General features: G+C 58.6%; 2 protein-coding genes across 5 annotated transcripts; both read right to left on the bottom strand.

The window, feature by feature from the left end:
• Positions 1–305: 305 nt before the first annotated feature.
• On the bottom strand, positions 306–1,561 carry SFN (stratifin). The gene has a single exon (XM_009500587.2). It carries the CDS (start codon positions 1,468–1,470, stop codon positions 730–732), a length of 741 nt encoding a protein of 246 aa, XP_009498882.2. The 5' UTR covers positions 1,471–1,561; the 3' UTR covers positions 306–729.
• A 3,756-nt stretch (positions 1,562–5,317) lies between these two features.
• Positions 5,318–19,618, bottom strand: ZDHHC18 (zinc finger DHHC-type palmitoyltransferase 18). 4 transcript variants are annotated; one of them, XR_010375999.1, is made up of 10 exons: positions 19,312–19,618; positions 16,673–16,758; positions 14,674–14,823; positions 13,116–13,253; positions 12,583–12,631; positions 12,021–12,123; positions 10,440–10,549; positions 9,044–9,143; positions 6,485–6,577; positions 5,318–5,523 (listed from the first exon to the last, which is right to left on the bottom strand). XR_010375999.1 is itself a non-coding variant. In XM_064471193.1 (9 exons), the coding sequence occupies exons 1-9, from the start codon at positions 19,566–19,568 to the stop codon at positions 6,536–6,538; spliced, it is 1,110 nt and encodes a 369-aa protein (XP_064327263.1). In that variant the 5' UTR covers positions 19,569–19,618; the 3' UTR covers positions 6,439–6,535. The 4 variants fall into 4 exon arrangements, 2 of the variants coding, with proteins under 2 accessions (XP_064327263.1, XP_064327265.1); XR_010375998.1 differs by having other exon boundaries at positions 5,319–5,523; positions 16,673–16,833; XM_064471193.1 differs by lacking the exon at positions 5,318–5,523 and having other exon boundaries at positions 6,439–6,577; positions 16,673–16,833.
• Positions 19,619–20,831: the final 1,213 nt, after the last annotated feature.

The raw sequence follows: 20,831 nt of genomic DNA, 5'->3' as shown, positions 1-20,831 counted from the left end.
AGCCCTTCCACGGGCTGCAGTTTTGCAGCCGCCGAGGGACGGGGCTGCCTGGGCACCCCAAGATGGGGCTCGCAGGGCTGGGGGGGGATCGGGAGCAGCCAAACCACTGCTGCGGAGCCCGGGGGACCCGACCCACTCCCCTGTCCCGTGGGGCGGGAGGCGAAGTGGGTGCCCAGCGGCGGTGGGAGCTGCCCGGACACGTGCACGGGGGAGAGACGAGGCAGACCAGAGGCAGGCATGCAGGAGACGGTTTATTGGAGACGCACAGAGGCTTTGGTGAAACGCGACCTTCCCCCCCAGCAATGGGGGTGCTGCTCGGACACCCCCCCTCGCCCCATCCCAGCCCCTCACCTCCTCCCGCTGCAGCTGCAGGCAGGAATGGTGGGTTTGGAGCCAGCACAGGCCAGGCTGGGCTCCCCCACCCAAAATGTTAAATAGTGGGGGGGGCCAGCAGCCCTCTGGGATGGAGGCACCCCCTCTCCCTCCCCTTCCCTTCCCCAGAGCAGAGGGTGGGGGAGAGGGAAAGGGGGATACCATGCCAAAGCCACCCCCACTCCTGGCATCTGGGCTGGGGGTGGGGGGCCATGGGGGAGCTGAGACATCTTCCCCCACCCCACCCCCCCCAAAAAAAAAAAAAAAAAAAGAACAAAAAAAATAAACCACAAAAAGATGCCGAAGGGACTGGAGGGGGGGCAGGTGGGGGCCGGTCCCCGGCTCCCCGGGGGCCGTTCAGTTCTTGGGCTCTTCGCCAGCCTCGCCGCCGTCTTCTCCGGCGCACTCGGCTGTCCATAGCGTGAGGTTGTCCCTGAGCAGCTGCATGATGAGGGTGCTGTCCTTGTAGGAGTCTTCGCTGAGCGTGTGCAGGTCCCCCATGGCCTCGTCGAAGGTGGTCTTGGCCAGGGAGATGGCCTGGTCGGGGGCGTTGGCGATCTCGTAGTGGAAGACGGAGAAGTTGAGGGCCAGCCCCAGGCGGATGGGGTTCGTGGGCTGCATCTCCTTTTTGCTGATGTCCATGGCCTCTTGGTAGGCTTCCTGGGCGCTGTCTATCGTCTTCTTGCGGTCGTCCCCGGTGGCCACCTCGGCCAGGTATCGGAAGTAATCGCCCTTCATCTTCAGGTAGAAGACCTTGCTCTCAGGATCGCTCGCCTTCTTGATGAGATACTTGTCCAGCAAGGCCAGGACGTTCTTGCAGACACTGTTCAGCTCCCTTTCCACCTTCTCCCGATACTCATTCACCAGCTGCGCTTTATCGTCCCCCTCTTCGGTTTTGTGCTCGATGCTGGAGATGACCCTCCACGCCGAGCGCTGGCACCCCACCACGTTCTTGTAGGCGACGGAGAGGAGGTTGCGTTCCTCGTTGGATAACTCGTCCCCGTGCTCCACCACCGCCTTCATGAAGTCCGCCATGTCCTCATAGCGCTCAGCCTGCTCGGCCAGCTTGGCCTTCTGCACTTGGTGGTTTCTTGCCATGGCTGGGACGCGGGCGCAGGGCAGACGCTTGGGCAAGGAGCGGGGCCGGGAGCCGTCGGAGCCTCTGCTGAGCCCTGCTGCCGGGATTCGTTTTTGGCTGAGCGTTGGAGCCTCGAGCGAGAGCGGGAGGAGCCAACGAGGCCGAAGGAGTGTCCTCCTCCTCCTCCTCTGCTTCCTCCCTGCCGAGCCCAGCCTTAAAAGGAAAATTGCTGTGAATCATCGCCCGCAGGCAGCGGGCACTGGGGAAGGGGCGAGGGGGGCGGCCAACGCCCTGCCCTCCCCATGGGTCCCAGGGGAGGGCTCAGGGTGGGTGCAGCACCCATGGATGCCCCGGGAAGGGGGGGGGGGGGTGTGTGGTGTCACCCCCACATCACCCACCCATCTGGGACCGAGGGGACACTTGTCCCACTGCTGAAAGTGCTTGGAAGGGGGACACCGGGTGGGTTGTTATTTCGGAGGGGGTACGCAGAGATGCAGCAGTGTTCAGTTCTTCCCACCACCCCCCACCACCCTCCCAAGAGAAACGGGCCTCAGGGTGTGTCCGGTCATAAAAATTGTTTCCTCCCCCCTCCTAAAAATCATATCACTGTCGTTTTTATATGGTGATTAACTTTGCTGGTAATTGCGAGGGCTTGACGGGCAGGTATTTATTCCCACAGGTGGGGAAACCGAGGCAGAGAGGCTCAGCAACTTGCCCACGCGCCGCGAGAGGGACGGCCCCAAAGCAGGGCAGGAGCGGCCCGAGCCTTTGAGCCGCCGCGTGGTGGGACCAGCCTGACACCCCTCGCAAAAGCCTCCCGTAGTGGGGAACCCACAGCTGGTGCGAGCCTGGATCCGGCCGGCAGCAGCCACAGCCCTGCTGAACTCGGGGCTCCCCCACCGCACACCTCCAGTCTGGGGGTACATTTCCCCATCCCAGCATCTCACCAAGGACTTTTCTCATCTGTCAAGTGGCAGTTGAAGAGTTTTGGTTTGGTGTTTTGGGGGTTTTTTTTTGTAATTTTTAGGTTTTGGGGTGGGTTTTTTTTTTTTTCCACACAAGCTGGCTGCCGGTGCTGGGCTGCCGGTGGAAACGCGCCGCCCCGATTAGGATCTGTGCTTCGCGTTGTGCTGCAGTTTCACTCTCAACCTGCTTAAGCTTGTTGCCACACGCCAGGCGCTGGCGGCTCCTCGCCGTGCTGGCGAAGCGCGGCCTCGCAGCCTGCGCCAACCCCCGGCCTTATCTGCCGTGCGGGAGCCGTGCGGGAAGGGCAGGGTGGGGCGGGCACCGGGCGGCACCGGGCGGCAGCAAAAAGGGTTTGTAGTGTGGGTTTTTTTTTTCGTTTGTTGCATTTTTTTTCTTAATCAGCGTGACTCGCTGCTTTACTCACCCCTGCAAACAGCGCCCTGTGCCACCCCGGCCGGGAGTGCGCCGTCGCTGTCATCCCCCCCCCGCCTCGCGCGGGTCCTACTGGGACGGGGCGATGGAGGATGCTGGAGGCGGAGGCCCTATGGATGCTTTTCCCAACCATGTGCAGGAAAAATCCCTCCCAACCTCCATACCACTCCCTCCCTACCCCGGCCAGGGGGACTGGGGGCTGCTCACACCCCCCCCCGGCCAAGCCCCCGGGCACGTGGTGGGTCTGGGGTTCCCCTGCCCTTTGAGGGGCTCAGACGCGTTGGCAGCTCGAGGGTGTCCGGCCCCAGCAGCCTCCCCGCAGCCCCTCCGTGTCCCACCCCCAGAGCCGCACCACGCGCAGCGCCTCGCCAGCAATGAGAGCTCCTTCCCCAGGTGAGGGATCCGCCGTGGGAGCAGGTTACGCCCCGCTGAGCCGGGAAGAGGCATTTTCCAAAGGACCGGCCCCATGGGAGACCACGGCCTATCTCCCACCCTCTGCCCAGCAGAGGAGGGGCGTGGGGGCAGAGGCAGACCCATAGAGACCCTCTAAGAGCTTCAACCAAGTGCAAAAGCCCCCACAAAGGGGCTGGGGGCTAAACAGGCAGCCCCATGTAGCCTCTGGAAAAAAAAAAATCACATTCTTCCCTTGCAAAAACCCAAGGCAGCAACCCCCGGGTGGGAGTTAGGCTGAGCAGTAAAGCTGTATGTGGTCGGGGTCTGCAGCCCCCAGCCCTGGCCAAGCACTTGCCACCAGACCCAGCTTCAAAACCTAGGGCTGATCCTGCACCAGCCCAGCTGCATCTGGACAGTTTAATCCTGTGTCAGCTTTGCTCCTTGGAGAGGGGTTCTCCGGGGAGACCCCCCGGCCCCTGGCAGGACCCCGCAGTGGGGAGGGAAGCTCAGATGGGGTGTGCGATGGCTCGGACTCAGCTCAGGCATCTGTGGCACCCCCTGCCAAAGAGGCTGAGTTGCTGCCAAATTTTGGTTGCAATGGGCTGAGAGGAGGCTGCAAAAACATTCTGCTCTACCGGTTTTGTGAAAGATCACCGTGTGGGTGAAGGGAAGAGCCCCAGGTCGCTGTGCAGAGGCTGTGGGTGAGCTTGGCAGCAGCATCACCCCACAGAGCACCCGTGGCTGCTCCAAATACCACAGAGCAGCACCAGAAGGGGCATTGCCCCAGAGAGAGGGATACCCAGTTAAGCCCCAGCCCCGGGGGACGCTGCCCAGGCCAGTGCATGTCTCCAGTCCCGTGAACCGAGCTGGTGATGCTGTGGGCAGGCGTGGGCTGGGCGCTGGAGCTGCTCTGCCATGGTAGGCAGGAGGCAGAGGATGCTCGTGGCTGTTCCTGGTGGCGCTGGAAGGATGCTCACAGCCTGCCCAGCCACGCCATCCTCACCCGGCCAGCCCAGGTGTGGGGATGCTGTCGCCTCCCGACACTTCAGAGAGGGACAAACTTTGCTGAGGGGGTGCTCACCGCGCCCCGGCTCCCACAGGCACTGCCCGTCGCTCCTCCCTCGGCCCCAGCAGCAAGGCTCGAGCCCTCCCCGCTGAACAGGAGGGAGCAGAGCCATGAAAGGCTGAGACTTGCCTCAAGGCCACGGCTAGTGCCACAGCCGAGTTTAGGGAGCTCCTGGCTCCCGGTCCCGTGGCCGGCGTGGCCGACGGCAGAGGGGTGCCAGCCCTCTGCGGCTCCGCTCGGCTCCTCCACCCCACGCAGCACCGGCATGCCCAGGCAGGAGCTGGAGGGAGCTCCCCTCCGTCGGCAGCGCAGCAGCCAGACGCTGGCGTACAGTAAATAGGAGAAACTTTTATTTTGTTACAAAAGTAAAAGGCATAAATAGACGGTGAATCCTACCGGGGTCTGTGCTGGGCGGGGGGGGGGTCAGGCCTGGCTGCACAGCTCCACAGCGCAGCTTCCAGCCCGGCCGCCGGCAGTGGGAGGACCCGGAGCTGGGTGCTGGAGCACCCAGGTGGTGTTGCAGCCTCCAGTGACGCTGGCTGCAGGGGCGGCTGGTCAAGGTCCGCAGGGCTTGAACCCCTTCCCCTAAAACTAGAGCCGCACTAAGATGAAACAGGAAAGGAGGGGTTGGCCGGGGGGCGGTTTGCAAGGGTAAACTCTGACCTCGCACCAACTCCTGTCCGCAGAGGAGAGTCCTCCAACACACGGACGCGGCTCGGAGAGGGGCTGGCGTGGTCGGGCGTGTAACGCCACCGGCTTGGCTGTAAACGCGCTGGCAGGAAGCCTGCTTGTTTCGAAAGCCCGCTGGAATGCTAACCGCTATCTTCCAGCATCTACGGGAGGGGAAACACCTTCACTGGGGTAAGGCTGGTGGTTATGGGGAGCCACCGGCAGCCTTGGCAAGGTTGCACGAGCCTGTCCAGCGGCAGGAGACAGCAGGAACTCCAGTTATTGCACTCAGATGGGGCGGGTGTATGGCTTTGAACCCACGGGACGACAGTCCTGGCTCCCAGAGCGAGGTTGGAAAAGCTTTCCCTTGTGCACGGCCGCTTTCCCCCCTCTCTTGCGGCGGGAGGGAGGAAGGCGCGTAGCCCTGGCGAGCGGAGGCACTCGTGGTGGTCATGGCTGTAGTCTCGGGTGTTGCCCGTGGAGTCTGGGCTCCCCACAGGGCGCTCCGCAAGAGGCAGAGGGCTGCAAGCCGCCAGGGCTCTTGACACTGGATCGACCCAGCGTGAGGAAGAGGAGAAGGGAAGAAGAGAAAGAGAGGGTTAGTGCCAGAAATACACGAATGAGGAGCAGCAGGGAGCAAAGCGGAGCAGCCAGGCTCAGTGGCAGAAAGGGGAGACAGTCCGGGATGGAGGAGAGCGCAGGCCAGGAGAAAGGGACAGCCGGGCTCCATCGCTGCTGCCGAGGCTCAGGCAGGCAGGAGCCCGTGGGTGCTGCAGGGAGGGAGAGGGCAGGGGTGCATGAAAGGGAGAAGGGCCGCTCTGCAGCCCACAAGTGAAGCAGCGCTTCGTCACAACGTGCTTTGGATGCTTTGGAAGGAACTTACTGTGGCCACGGGGATGTTGAAGGAGGAACGTGGTGTCACGGAGAGGAAAAGAGGCAGAGGGGGAGGGAGGGGAGGGATTACCTGAACCACAGAGCGGGTCGGAGCTGGAATTGGAAACATGTTCCAGGCTCCCACTCCCCTGTTCGGGCCACAGCTTGCTGCAAATCTCTGCATCAGCTGGGGGTTTCCTCTAAACCCATCATGGCAGCTCCAGCGAGCACAAACGATTGCAGCACGTCACCCAGCGAACCCTGGGCACCAGGAACCCCCTGCCCAGAGCCTGAGCCAACCCTCAGCCACGCTTTTTCCCAAGCACTACCCAGACCCACACACACAGAGCGGGCAGCTCCATCTTGTGCCAAGCCCCGGCACAAAGCTGGGGGAAACCATCGCCCTCTCCTCGCCAAGGCTGCGGGGAACCCCTCTGCCCCACGCCGAGACAGCGCAACCCAGGACTCGCCGCCCCTCGCGCCAGTGGGATGCCAGCGGGATACTGGTGGGATGAACACAGCACACAGACGTCTACACAACCGGTGGGTGATGGGCTCTGGACAGAGCTGGTCATGCAGTGGAGATGAGATGGGTCACTTGAGTGGATGATGGGGAGAAGAAAGCACTTTCTTACCAGCTAACCCTCAGAAAGCAGGGCTAACGTCCAAGGAGGGGGCAAATCCCGTCAGGCTGTGCAGGAAATGGCAAAGTCCTGGCAGGCGTCCTCCTGGGGAAGACACCAGAGGTTATGCACCTCAACACCTGCCGGTACGGCCGGAGAGGGCTGGGTTAGACACGGGGACCACAGATCCTGGCACAGCCCTGGACCGAGCGAGGTGGGTTGGGAAAGGATGCTCAGGTGACAGCTTCTGCAGGAGGGGGAGCGGCGAGGGGATGAGACCCTGCCCCGCCTGGAGGCAGGGGACAGGAAAAGCCTTTTGCTCCAGCAAGAGTCAGGGCAGCACCAACTGCTCTTAAGCACCCCCTGTAGCCCCGTCCTGCAAGACCCGGGCCTAATACAGAGTCCAGCTGCTGCCCGACAGACGTTAAATACTGAGACACCTGCCCTCTTCTGTCTTAAAGCAATAAAATAATAATCCAAGCAATTAACTCTTTAAAAAATATAATTTTATTGTTGAGTAACAAAGTAAACTGGTTTAAATAATAACAGGAAGGAGTTTGGCCCCTGATAACACCCCCCCACTCCTCCTCACGCCCCAGCACCAGACCCGCTCAGCACAGCTCGGCTCGTCCCGGCCCCACGCCTGCCCCGAGGAGGTAGCGTCGAGGCTCCTCAAGGGCAGGGACGAGCCCCGCTGGGGACATCCCTGCGGGAGGAGCGGGGAGGGACGGGCAGGGCGGCCTCTCCGGATGAAACACGGGCAATGTGCTAAAGCGCCTGGCCCGTGAGGTGGCACGAAGCTGCAGGGCCGGGGCAGCTGGCAGAGCAGCACCGGGAGCCTCCCCGGGCAGCGAGAGCCATCTGCCGGGATGCGGCAGAAATTCAGCCGCCTCCGCCGTGCTCTCACCTCTTCGCCGAGGGGCAGGTGGAGGTGGCCACAGCAAGTGCACCGAGAGCTCTGTGCGGCCGCCCAGAAACGCAAGGCCGGGGGAACCTTGTGCCTCCACCGTCCCCCAGCGCGCCCCGAAGCTGCGTGCGGGCTGCGGAGTCGCCCACGGTGCGCAAAGCGCGACGCTGGTGAGTTCAGTGGGGACAGGCTGCCCCGTAAGTGTGCTGCCTCTGCCCGAGGATGAAATACATTCATCTGACCCACGGAAACCTAACCAGGCAGCTTGACACAAACCGCTGCAAGCCTCTGCCCTGGTGCTAACACGCACAACGCTACCTGCATCGAATATAAAATGTTTTATGTAGAAAAAAACCCAAAAATCTACAAATTGTGCAAAAAATATCCAGCAGCTTTTAATAACTTGATTCAAGTATTGCTAACAAGGTCTGTGGCTCTCCCCTAGGCACACTCCTGTGTCAGCGACGCAGGGCTGGCGGCCCAGCCCGGCTCTCCCGTGCCTCCGCAGGGACAGAGCGATGCTCAGGGATGAGCCCAGGCACACGGGGATCGCTCCTGCGGTGCCGGGGACAGCCCTGCTCTCATCTGCCGGCCAGAAACCCAAACCAAGAGCACAAGATAAGGTTATCAGAGACCAGCAACCGCTCACTGCTTCCTCTGTGAAACTCCACCTGGGAAGGGTGCGACCCTCAGGAATTCACTTGTTTTTCTGTTGCTTTTTGGTCTCCTACAGACAGGACAAAACCAGGCTTTCCTGGCAAGCTAACATTCCCAAATCTTACAACTGTAGCCTTGCCAACCAGCATCTCATGATGAGATCCACAGAAGGCTGCATGTTTCTTCTTCCCCATTAAAAGAAGGGTCATCCTAACTTGTGTCCTTGCTGCAAAACATTGTCTTACTGACTGGCAGGGCCAAAACACAAATTCTTCAGCACCCCTCAGTGACCGGCCAGAAAATAGGATCAACAGTAGCTGGGACACCTAGCTAGCTTCCACATCTGCTGGGAGCCAGAGTCCTCCCAGCTGAACAACCCCAACTTACCAAGGCACAGCAGCTTCTGGAAAAGAAAAGCCGCTCTGGCAGTGGCCAAGGTGAGAACCCGGCCATTAAGAGACAAAACAGCCCTTCCACATCGGCACAGGGAGCAGGACGTGTTCACAGCGACAACAGGGATACCAGGGAACTTACGCCTCCACCAGCCCAGAAGGCAAGGTGTGACAGACCAGCTCAGAGTGGGAATTGTTTGCCAGTCCCCACCTCCCACCCTTGGCCCACCTCATTACTCCCAGCAGGAAACGCAGCACCCCCCTGGAGCGGATGCTCAGAGGTCTGGTGGCTCCCCAGACCTATTTGCTTCTCAGGTGCAGCAGGGTCCCCCCAGCTTTCTGCACGAGCCTGAGGGTCTTGCATGCTGTTGGGCTCTATCAGTCAAAAGTCCAGACAGCCCACATCACAGTGAAACAAATAAACAAAAAAAAAATTAATAAATTAATAGAAAAAAAGGCAACATGTGGCTCAGCTGAGTCTCTGGCAGCTCTGCATCGCAGGGCTGTCCCGCCTGAGGCTGGGGAGGTGGTAAGAGGAAAGGTACTGGCTGGAGCAAGGTGCAGGCACAGCAGGCACTGGGCTACGTCACGGCACTGCTAGGGAATGCCTCCTACCATGCTGGTGTCAGTTTTGGTTCCAAATGAAGGGATTTCACTCTTAGGACTGGATGGGGTCCCAACATCTGGCTGGATAAATCCTCTTCTGTCTATCAAACTGGAAAACAGAAAGGGGAAGGGTGCCGGGGGAGAGGAGTTAAGGAAATGAAGACTCCACGAAGATGGGAGCTCACAAGCCACAGAGGGCTCTCCTTGTGGGAACTGCTGACCAAAGCATCGGCAGGAGCACGCTGGATAACAGCTTCCTGCCCATTAGGCAAACCACACACTTATCACACAAGCCACCAAAAAGCCTTTAGGCAGTTAAAGCTTTGGGTCACCACAAACCCAAATGGGAACTGGCGAAAGGTCTTCACAACAGGAAAACAACATCAACGAGGAAAGAACTGGAGTAAGACACTATTCTCCCCACACCCTCCCAGCAAACAGCTTGGCTCCCTGAATCCACAGATTTACCGTCTCTGAATGGCAGTGCTGGCATTTCGGCACCTCTGAATCCAACAAAACGCTTGGGGGTACTTCAGGGAGCAGGGCCAGATATAAGCATAATACCCGCTTCTAATGTAGCTGCGCAGCCTCAGACACCCTCCCCCGCTGTTGTGTGGCACCAAGTCAGCACCTTCGACACGCTCCATATAAATCCATGTTGGACCCACTGAATAAGCTTGTCTCAGGGACCCCCACCCGCCCGAGGACCAGGCTGAGCTCCCAGCCTGCTGCGCGGCTTCCATCCCGCAGCACATCGAGGGGACGCGGGCCTGACGCTGCCCAATTGCACCCTCTTGTGACAAAGCAGCCGTAATCCTGTGCTGCAGGTGCCCGTGCTTCAGCCCAAAGCTTCCCTGCACCCGCAGCAAACTGCCTGCCTTCGCCCTTATTTTAGCATCGGTTCTGGTTAACTCACGGGTAAGAGCATTTGGTAGGATGCTACTGAGCGTTTCAGGTAATCTAAGTGTTGGTAAAACCCAGGGTCTCCACGCTGCCTTGTGTGGTTCTCTGCTGGCTGCTTGCCACGAGACACGATCCTCAGAGTACAGGAGGAAAAACATGCGCTAAGAAGTACTGCCACGCCAGTACCACCTGCTGCCGAGCCCTTTGCTGCCGTTACTCTCCCCTTGCTGAATTGCAGGATGTGCCTTATCTGCAAACTCCATGAAACAATTACAAGTGACCAGAGCTCGTCAAGCTCAAACAGAGAAGCAACAGTTATGTCCCTTACACGTTTCTCCAGCCGCTCTCTCCAGAGACTGAGAAACTGCTTCCCCATCATCGTGGGAGCAGATGCATTTGTGCTGACACAGCCTCCCCTGAATCGTGCTAGATCTATCCTTTCCAAGGCCCCTCTCGCAGAGAGGATGCGATTCCCAGTGCCGTGGAGGTCAAAGGCTCTTACCTGGGATGGAATGGTCCACAGAGCACCGCACAGCAGTTTGTGAGGATACTTTTATGGCTGTAGGGATTGGCAAACTCTGAGCCCCTCTTATTTGACCAGGACCCTTTGATCTGAAAGGAAAAGGGTACAGGCAGATAAAGACAGGAACATTGTAATAGCAGGTAATTACACGATAACGGACTCGGTTCAAATCCTTGCTCAAGAGGTGGAAGGCTTGTCTTAAAGCAAAGCAAGGGAGGGTGTTTGCAGTAAGAAGCAGGACAGCTGCAGAAAGGCAGCCAGGGGAGACAGCAATAAGCTGCTCCCGCCTCTGCCAAGGTTCAACCTTGCAGCTAGAAAGCTCCAAAGCTGTGCCCTCCCCATGCTGCATGGCAACTTGTCATTGTCCCCGTCCTCAGCGCCAGCCTCCTCCTCCTCCCCTCCTCGTTCTCCACCAGGCTGAAAGCTCATCAGAGCAGGGCTTTAGCTCATGGTCCCTCCTGGGCTCCTCAGGCTGAACAAACAGCAAGGGGATTCCCAGGCCATGCTACAACAGGAGAAAACAATCTCATCTGTCCCCACCCTGAGCAGCTGCCACCGGGACTCTGATTTCGAAACTCTGGTCACATTAAGCGTAGGCACACACGAGTGGGCAGATGCTATCCCTGGCCTCGGGCCCCTGGCTGCAGCGAACCATTTACCATTACATTTCCTCCTTTTGTTTTTACTTCCTCTCCCCAGTTGCAGCATAAGGCTGGCAACGCGGGCAGCGCAGCCAGGGAGGCAAGGGGCCACCGCGCTTCAGGGAGGCGCGACCTCCATTAGCTTCGCCTACACGGCCTTGCACACCTCTGCCGACACCTCTGAACGCAGCAGACAGGTGAGGGGGAAAAAAGATTTAAAAAAAAGGGATGCAAAGCTGCTTTCTGCAGTGCTGGAAGCTTCCGGCAAGGATCACAGGTACTTCTTGATTCCGAGGATCAGACAGATCCTGCTTTTCCGTACAATCTGCCCTGCTCAGGGTACTCATTTGGCCCTTGGAATCTGCATGCACCCCAGACTTTGAAGTAAATCTCATCAGGAGATGTCTGTACCTTATTTGCCTATTAGACATGAGGAACCGATAGAGACAAAGGGACTTGCCCAGGGTCTCAGAGGAAACCTGTGGTTATGCGGGATGCCGAATTAAGATCGCCCATGTGCCAAGCTAACACCCAAATAAATCTCTGGGGCCAGCCTTCCTTTTTTAATCTCAGAACTAATTTTAAGCAAGGCCACATACAGACTGGAAAAAACACACACGTGACCTTTCTAACATTGCAGCGCGGGACCCCCGTAGGCTGACACTGCCAGGCAACACGTGTTGCACAGTCCCCCGCTGCTGCGTGCTGCTTTCCCCCGACTCACCTACCTGGAACCGCAGCCTAAGTGCCTCAGGCACGGGCCCTTTGCTTTGCAGTGGATTATCACAGGCAATGGAGGCAGCGTGCTTTACTGAGATACTGCACCGAGGCAGGCAGCCAAGGATCCCCTGAAAGCCTCACGTCTGCTTAGGAAGGACCGGGGCCGGCCCTGCAGAAGGACAAGCATCCAGGTACTTACATCTTCGTTTGTCGTCAGGTTGGAGGCGACTAAATAAGTGTGAAAACCTGAGAGGCCCAAAATAGACCAGACTGAGAAAAAACAAATCACCAGCTCCAGCACAGTGAAACAAAAGTCAAGGAAGTCTCAGGGAACAAAGTCATCTTGCAAGGAGAGGCCGAGGGCTGTTTTGGGAAGTATGCACTGTGACCACACACTGTGGGCCACAGAAACACCCCAGCAAGCTTCCCATTCCCCGTGCCATTCGTCAGGCATCCACCAAGGCACAGCCTGTTCCAGCCGCTTCCCTTTCCACCTAAACTTGCAAACTGGGAAACAAGTTTGTCACCCACTCTTAGTCCCTGGCAGTGAACTAAATAAGGAATTACCTATTTGTTAATGTTATCAGTCTACAGACGAAGAGATGCCTGCCTGTCCCAGCCAGGCAGCTAGGGGACTAAACTAGGTTGTGGGAAGCACACAAAGGCGACCCTACAAAGAGCTCATTGCACTTCTGTTACACAATTAGCATTGCTGCACCAGCACTCGGCAGTCTGAGCAGCCGGTGGCATCGGAAGGATATCTTGCAGGTGTCGTCTTCAGAGTGGTGAGGAATCCATCTCTCTGAGAGCCTGCAAAGCAAAACAGGACAAGGAACGACATCCCATCAGGCAGCCTTGCATCTCCAGCCAACACTTCACTCCCAAGCACGCAGCCACCCCCCCGTGGGCCATATGGATCTGCCTGGCTGCCTGAGAAACATCTGCAGTCTGTAACTTTGCAGAAATGTCAGCGTGCAGACGCAGCTCCAGGAGGTTTGGGGCTGACGGGCGAGTCACCTTCCCCACCAGGTTAAGAGCAGATGCACCCGCCAGCTCTGGAGGAGATAATCCAGTCACCAGCTCTCAAGGCCTCTCTGCAGCGTGGTGCAGGGTAGATTTGTTTCCCTGCAGTCCGAGACCTCGCTTATTCAGGCCACCTGCACTAAAAAGCCTGGTGCAAACCAGCCAGACCTTCCCCACGCTCTGTCCAACCAGAACAGCGACCCAGTGCTGCCTCAAGTCCTGCACGGCCAGGAGCAGGGCACACAGCAGGGCTAGTACCCGCGGTACTTACGCAGAGTGAGGTGGGTGACGACGCAAGCGAAGATGAAGGCTGTCAGGAAGGAGAGGGAGAGGATGAAGGCGTAGAAGTAGCGATAGTTGCGCTTCCCCACGCAGTTGCCCACCCAGGGGCAGTGGTGATCAAACCTCTCTGAAACAAAAGGACATGGTGAGGACTCCCGCTACCACACACCCCATAACACAGCAAACTGCTGAGCCTCTGAAAACAGGGGGCTACAAATCAAGCTTCCACCCACCCCCCTGAGACCAGAACCTCTCCACAGCAGTACGTTAGCAAGAAGTTTCAACAGAGCACTGCTGCCTACTCACATGCCCTTTTTTATCATCAAAGGCCAAACCTTTCCTCTCACCAAACCCTGCATAAATACAAGCCTTGTGACTGGTAACGTCTACCATTACTAAAACTGAAAGAGAGCAGGGAAAGTGCAGCAGTTTTTCCAGTACCTAGCAGCGCTGGGTGTGTGCACGCAGCGTCGCTACTCCCTTTCTGCATGTCAGCTTCCCCCACCTTCTTCGGGACACAAAAATAATTTTCAAAGTTAAAAAGATACGTCTCTAAAACCACAGAAACTGCCTGGGAACCCAAGGCAGGTGCAATGTATCTGGAAAACCTCATGACTGCCTTCTAATGAAAGGGTTGCATTTCAGACTAAGAGGACTGCGGTGGCCATCCTGCAGGGGACACCAGTGCAAACAAAACCTATCGCACACAAAGCAGGCGCCCGCCCGCTCCTCCAGACAGCTCCTCTCCAAACACTGCCCCGGCCACGGCTGCTTCCCAGCGAGCCATTCCAGCGTAAGGAGGAGTCACGGCCACCCACGGCTATCCCCCAGCACGCAACGCTTGGCAACTCCAGAACTACTTCTCCTAACCAGAGCCTTGGGTCCTGCTGCTGCTCGTGGGTCGGTCGCTCCTCGGGCTGCCCCAGCAGTCAGCATAAAGCACAGCCTCCGCATCCGCGTGGTGCTTGACCAGGAGCAGCCGCACGATGAGTAAACTCTCCGGCCACGTCCCTAAATCACATGCCACCCCGCTGCCAGTTCAAGTGGCTCTGGTGCTGCCAGGCTGTGCTGGGAACCTCCCTGCCCACCCCCCTGCACCTGTCCCACGCCTGCGCGGAGCCATCAAAGGCTTTTCTTCAGGTCTTTGTTCATTCCCCCCTGCCCCACCACAGTCTGATGGCACAGGGAGAGGACACAGAAGGGCTCGGCCAGCACCTATGGTGGCGTCTCTACCAGCCTGACAACAGTAAGGCCACAGACAAGGAGCCTGCAGCAAACCTTGTGTTTAGTGGGGCCCTTAACTGCGTTTCATGGTACAGTCCTCCCAGAACCAGGGAAAGCAGAGACAGGGAGTCTTGGACGCGCTGCCCCCTCGTCCTGAGCCACTGCACTGGTGTTGCTTTCATTTTAAAAGGACAGAAGAAAGACCACTCGGTATCTCGCTTCATAATCCTTCCCAAGAAGGAAAAGCAGCCTGTCCAGGAACACAAAACCCCCACCAACGCACAGACACGAGATATCAACACCTTTCCGCTTTCTGGGCTTACCGACACAGTTGTCGCAGACACTGCAGTGAGAGGTGCGTGGAGGGCGGAACATTTTGCAGGTGTAGCAGTACTTGAGTTTCACCACATACTTATTTATGACCACTTCCATCGTGCGGGCCGGCGGGCGATAGGTAGAGGTACCCATGCTGTCTGCAAGGGCAAGGAGGGACAGGTGAAACCCAAGCCCCCATATCACCCCGAGATGCCTCCTGGCAGGGTGAGGGATTGGCGCGTGCTCTCCTGATCTTAAGCAAGAGCTAAGAGGCAGCTCAGCCTACAGAATTTGTTGGTGGGTGGGCAGCCAGAAACTCCATTCAGCTCCCCGCAGCAATATCTATGTCCTTTCCTTGTCCATTCAGTGGCAATGCTGCTGCGTTGCCAAGAGGAAGTAATATCTGCCCAGCAGTTTGAGAACATAAAGCGATTTATAAATAGCGAGCATAAAAGCAGCAGCGCTAACGTGCCCAACTCACCAACTCATCTCTGCACCTCTAAGGGATCAGAGCACAAGGAGGCAACATAACCTGTTAACGCACACGTGGTTCCTCCTCCGCTGTACGCACCCAAGTTACAGGGATCGGGAGATGGTCACATCAGGGTAACCTCAGGAGAAGCAGCCCCTGCCAGCAGCTGGAGCCCGAGGCACCGCCCGGCTCAGGGGGCTCATTTCCATCACAGTGGGGGAGGACAGCGAGCGGGTCGCAGTGCTCCGGGCAGATTTCATTGAAATTTGATGCAGGTACATTAGTAGCATGGGAGGATTCCTCCTCCTCAAGGTCAAAATCAAGGATTTTTAGGGACACCGCAAGTCACATCTGTGTGGGCTGGCACTTTGTTATTTGCTGGGGAGTGGCAGCTGGAGACTGTCTCTCCGCTCAGCAAAAGCACGAGCTGGAAAACCTCTGTCACATTTGCCATTTCAGGGGTTACTCCTTTATTAAAGCCATTCTCGAAAGAGCACCTTTCCAACTCGGATGAAGTCTTTGAAAATAGAGATGTAACGGTGAGCACGTTAAGAGGATAATAAGCGGATTATATTAACGGTAACAGCTGGCACATCAGGCAGCATCTGCAGCCAGATTACTGCTTTAGGCACTTATAAATAGAAACATGGATAAGAACTCTGAGGATATTTTAAAACCTTATTTTTCAGTCAGATGTCAAATTATTGCCTTGCACCTGTCTTCAGTGGGGCAGATTTGAGTTGTCTCACATTAGCTTTGCTGAAGCTTTTGTCACATCAACAAGGTCCGCAGATCCTGGATGCACGCACCTTCTTGGCCACCACCAAAACAGCGTGACTTAGCATTTTTCAGATGGGGACAAACATTAGCATACCGTTGGAAACCATTACAATGAAGAAAACCTTGCGGCACAAGAGGCTCGACGGCAAATCATCGTCTTAAAAAGTATTCATTCCTAAATTAATTATCCTACGTCCTCACTGCCCCTATTTTGCAGTACAGGGTCAGGTTCCTCTGAGTTTGGACAACATTTAAAATAACTAACGCACCGTTACGGAGCAGCACAGGGACTCTTGCCCTGCCTTCAAGAGCCTGGCAGCGTGATTCTGAAGGGGGGCTTCATGCTCCCCCAGCTGCTGGCACACAGTCCCTTACGGTATCCCTGTTCAGGGCACCGATGCCGCAAGCTCTGCCTCCCTGAGCTCTCCGCAGGACCGCTGCCCTCTCAGGTGTCACCCTGCGGGCAGGAGCAGGTACGGCCCCGGCGCGCTCTACGGGGCTTTGCCTGGGAAAGTGACGGGACTAAACAGAAAGGAGAACCACCTCTGCTTCTCTGCAGATCCTCTCTCTGAAGCACTGCCTGCTCTGCTAGAGGAGCTTGTCACACCTCCCTTAGCAGGACTGGTAAGGCACTGTCAAGCCTCATGATCTGATACGCTCGTCTTTTCTCCAGAGACTCACTGAGCCTGAAATGTGTGTGGCGCACGCAGAGGCATGCACTGGACAAGACACAGGACTGGGAATAGAATTCTCACCGATCCGCTTTTCCAGGTCTGCAGCCTCACTCGGGGTGGCTCTGGGCAGGATTCCCGGGTCTCTGAAGCTTGTCTGGAGCAGGCAGCTGATGACAAAGAAGAAGAGGATGGCTGCAATGATGGGGATGGCCAAGGTGAGGTGATGAGCAAGAAAGGGGCAGCTGTTAAAAGAAAAGAAAAGAAAAAAAGCATTGTTACCAACCATCGCTACAGAACTGGCTGTCAGCTGTGACACTGCACGGCCTGAATGGTCACGAGGCGGAGGGCTGAAGCACTGCTGCTTTGCAGAGACCTCTGCAACAGCAAGACCCAGCCCAGAGAACACCGGAGCAGCACTGGGAACACAAAGATGGCAGTTCACAACTGTTCACAACCTCTTTGCCCTTCTGAAGCCGCAGAATCACGTTTCAAAAACCTATCAGCTGCCCCAAAGCCCAGTCACCTTCTACAGCAGCAGCACCAAGAGCACATGGAGAAACACCCCAAGCTGAGCAGGAATCAAAATCGGTGCAAACGCGATCCCATTCGGTCCAACATGTGAAGCTGAGAGGGCATTTGGCTGCGATTCAACACAGCTTTGCTGTCTCTGGATGACTCGTGTGCCCTTCATGGTGTGCCAGATGTTTGGACGCGGACGCCTTCCAGCACTGACACTGCTGTGACACGCCACCGGGCATCTCGGCAGACGACGCCTGCTCCTGGGCTCACTGTACTACGACCTGGGGATGTTTTTGCACAGACGGGGACCGGCGCGACCCCACTCCACATCAGGGCAGCTGCGTTACTCGCAGCACGACAGGTGAAGCCGGCCGAGGAAGCCGGCGCAGTGCCAGAGACCCCTCCCGACCCCACTCTGCAGAGGGATTTGCTATTATAAGCACTATAAGTACCCAGAGTTGAGCACAGACAGGCAAGCTGCTCGAGCCCTGACGTCTGCGGGCCACGCTAAGTCTTGGTAAGGCTGCGAGGCAGTTTGAGAGGATTAAGCAACTTTTGTTTCAACTCCCAAGCTCAGCTGTCCAGAACAAAGCAGCCACCAAACAACAAAACCCCTTCGGCCTGAGACCAGTGCTGCTGCCAAGCCTCTTGGTCATCTCCCTGACGGAGGGACAGAACGGTCTCTGAAATGAGAGGTGTGAGCTTGTTGCCACCCTTTTCCTGGGAGAATCTCCAGACCCTCCTTTCCCCCATCAGGCAATAAGAAATCGCATAGAAAACGTGAACTGTAGACATGGGCAAGATGTATTTGTTATATATCCAGCAAACCGTAACCCATGCAACAGAAGCACACTGCTAAAATAACAACTCGGAAAGCCCCAGGGCACATTCAACCAAGAAAGAGTGACTAGGCAAGAAGGGAGGGGAGAGCAGATGTCCTCTGCTTGGCTCCGTACAAAGCGGTTACTGTGCTAGTGCTGCCCATTAGTTTCAGATACAGCAGAGAAAGCTGTCAAAGAGGCACAGATGACACTAAGAAAGGAGTTTTCACATCGGGATGCCGTTACTGCCTCCCACAGCTGCCTGCCCCTTTCAGCTCATCTCAGAACCTCTAATCCGATCAAATACCTTCATCTCCCCGCCTGCAGGCTTGGGCAGCTTTACTCAGACTCGCAGAGATAACGCTGTGATCCAAAGGCAGGCGTGACACCACCCCCCCACTTTGTATAGCAGCAGGAAAAACAAGCTCCCTTCCCTCCCCAGACAGAAACGCAGAGCCAGGCTAGCAGAAGCCCTCAGAGGTGTCAATAACCAACGGTGCTCCTTCCCCGGCTCCTCCGGGCAGCGCAGGACGTAACGGGGTGCTCTCGGCTGTCCCCTCCCTTGGGGCGCAGGAGCAGGGAGCTTCCTGGGGCCAGCCTTCCTAAAGCGAAGGGAACTGGGACAGATGCAGCTCCCTCTGCCCTGGCCCCCACAGCACCGTGGGGGCAGAGCTATAGCACAGACCCTCGAGGTGGGACCCCAAAGAATGTCACTATTTACCAAGTACCTTTAAGAGAAGCACCATTCCTGCTGCCTCTCCAGGCCAAGTCCCCCCGTCCTGGGGGCTTCCTGGCTGCAGTTTTGGACCAGTTCTCACCTCGGTAGCAGGAGGAGAGGCTGGGGGGGATATTCAGAGACCAGAGGGAGATCCTGGGAGGGTGGTTAAGCCCCTTTCCGGGGCCAGACTGAGCAAACAAAGTCCAGGGCCGCCCCTGCCCAGCCCTCCGGCGCCTCGCATGAGCCCACCTGGGACAGGCAAAGGGGAAGCAAGCGCCCCCCTGCAAAGTGGGTCTGGGGGCTGCGCAGCGGAGGAATGCCTCGGGGGGGAAAATGGGGAGAAGGAAGGGATATCGGGGCTCCCACGGAGCGGGGAGATGCCGCCCCAGCCCACCTCCCTCCCACCAGGCGGGGGTGCGTGGGCTGCCAGCTAACCCACGGCTCCCCCCAAAATAAGGGAGCCTAAAGGCGGGGGACAAGAACTGCTCAAAGATCCCAGTGGGGAACGGTCCGAGGGCCAGCCCCCACACGGCTTCACCCCAGCAGGGAAGGGGCGGCCTGATGCCGGGGGGGGGTCCCGGGGACACCCAGGGGGACCCCCGAGGGGGAGACGGGACTCCCTCCAGGGCCCCGGAGCCCCCGGCCCCGCAGCGCGGACTCACTCGAAGACGAAGAAGAGGCCGCTGGTGACCAAGATGAGGCCGAGGGTGAGGGCGAAGACGCCGCTGTGCCGCGCCAACATGAGGCGGCCGCCGCAGTAGAAGCGGTTGCGGCCCGGGAACACCTCCCACTTCCGCCGGGGACGCCGGGCCGCACCGGGCCGCTCCGGGCAGGAGGCTGCTGGAGGCGACGAGACGATCGTGCCCGGTCCCGGAGCCGCTGCCCCGGGGGGGATCTGCCGGTACTCGCAGTCCTTCATGGCGCCGCAGCGCCCGGCCCGGCCCCGCCGCTCGCCCCGGCGGACGTGTCGGCCCCGCCCCGCCCCGCCCCGCCCCGCCGCCTCAGCGCTGCGCCCCCTGCCGGCCCCGCCGGGCCCCGCCGCCGCCGGGCGGGAGCGGCCTCGGCCCCGGAGCCCCGTCCCGGGGACCCCCATCCCCGGGAAACCACGGCCCCGGACCCCCATCCCCAGGAGCCCCATCCCCGGGAGCTCCATCCCTGGGAACCCCCATCCCCGGGAGCCCCATCACCGGACCCCCATTCCGGGAATACACGGCCTGGGAGCCCCCACCCCAGGAGCCCCATCCCGGGAATACACACCGCGGGAACCCACGGCCCAGGACACCCATCCCCAGAAGCCCCCAGCCCAGGACCTCACACCCCAGGAGCCCCATCCCCAGGAACCCCCATCCCTGAGAGCCCCATCACTGGACCCACATCCCCAGAAACCCCCATCCCGGGAACCCCATCCTGGGACCCCCATCCCCAGGAACCTACACATGGGAGCCCCATCCCTGGGAGCCCTATCCTGGGAACCCACACCATGGGACCCCCATCCTGGGAACCCCAGCCCAGGAGCCCGAGCCCCCACCCCATCCACCCTCCCAGAGAAGCTGGCAGCTCACGGCTCAGACAGGCGGACCCTTCACTGGGTTAAAAACCAGCCGTCTGGCTGAGCCCAGAGAGTTGTGGTGATCGGAGCTAACCCCAGCTGGTACCGGTCACGAGCGGGGCTCCCCAGGGCTCGGTGTTGGGGCTGGTTCTGTTTAATATCTTTATCGATATATACGACAAGGGGATCGAGGGCGCCCTCGGTGAGTTTGCAAACAACACCAAGCTGGGCAGGAGTGTCGATCTGCTGGAGGGCAGGAGGGCTCTGCAGAGGGACCTGGGCACGCTGGATCCATGGGCCGAGGCCAGTTGTGTGAGGTTCAACAAGGCCCAGGTCCGGGTCCTGCCCTTGGGTCACACCAACCCCAGGCAGCGCCCCAGGCCCGGGGCAGAGGGGCTGGGAAGTGCCCGGCGGAGAAGGCCCTGGGGGTGCTGGCTGACAGCCGGCTGGGCATGAGCCAGCAGTGCCCGGGTGGCCAAGGAGGCCACCAGCCCCCGGGCTTGTGTCAGCACTGGTGTGGCCAGCAGGGGCCGGGCAGGGATGGGGCCCCTGTGCTCGGCCCTGGGGAGGCCCCACCTCGAATGCTGGGCTCAGGTTTGGGCCTCTCGGGACAAGAAGGGCCTTGAGGGGCTG

Source organism: Phalacrocorax carbo, chromosome 22 (genome assembly GCF_963921805.1).
Source record: "Phalacrocorax carbo chromosome 22, bPhaCar2.1, whole genome shotgun sequence".
Lineage (NCBI taxonomy): Eukaryota > Metazoa > Chordata > Aves > Suliformes > Phalacrocoracidae > Phalacrocorax > Phalacrocorax carbo.
Note: the sequence above shows the minus strand (reverse complement) of the source record. Positions and strands in the feature narration are given on the sequence as shown.

What these genes read in the sequence shown, in the direction of transcription:
- SFN (XM_009500587.2), bottom strand. Translation starts at nt 1,470, where the DNA reads ATGGCAAGAAACCACCAAGTGCAGAAGGCCAAGCTGGCCGAGCAGGCT.
- ZDHHC18 (XM_064471193.1), bottom strand. Translation starts at nt 19,568, where the DNA reads ATGAAGGACTGCGAGTACCGGCAGATCCCCCCCGGGGCAGCGGCTCCG. An exon ending in TGTCTGCGACAACTGTGTCG is followed by an intron (nt 13,254 to 14,673) that starts GTAAGCCCAGAA and finishes CTTTTGTTTCAG; the next exon opens with AGAGGTTTGATCACCACTGC. An exon ending in CCAAAACTGACACCAGCATG is followed by an intron (nt 6,578 to 9,043) that starts GTAGGAGGCATT and finishes TGTCTTCCCCAG; the next exon opens with GAGGACGCCTGCCAGGACTT.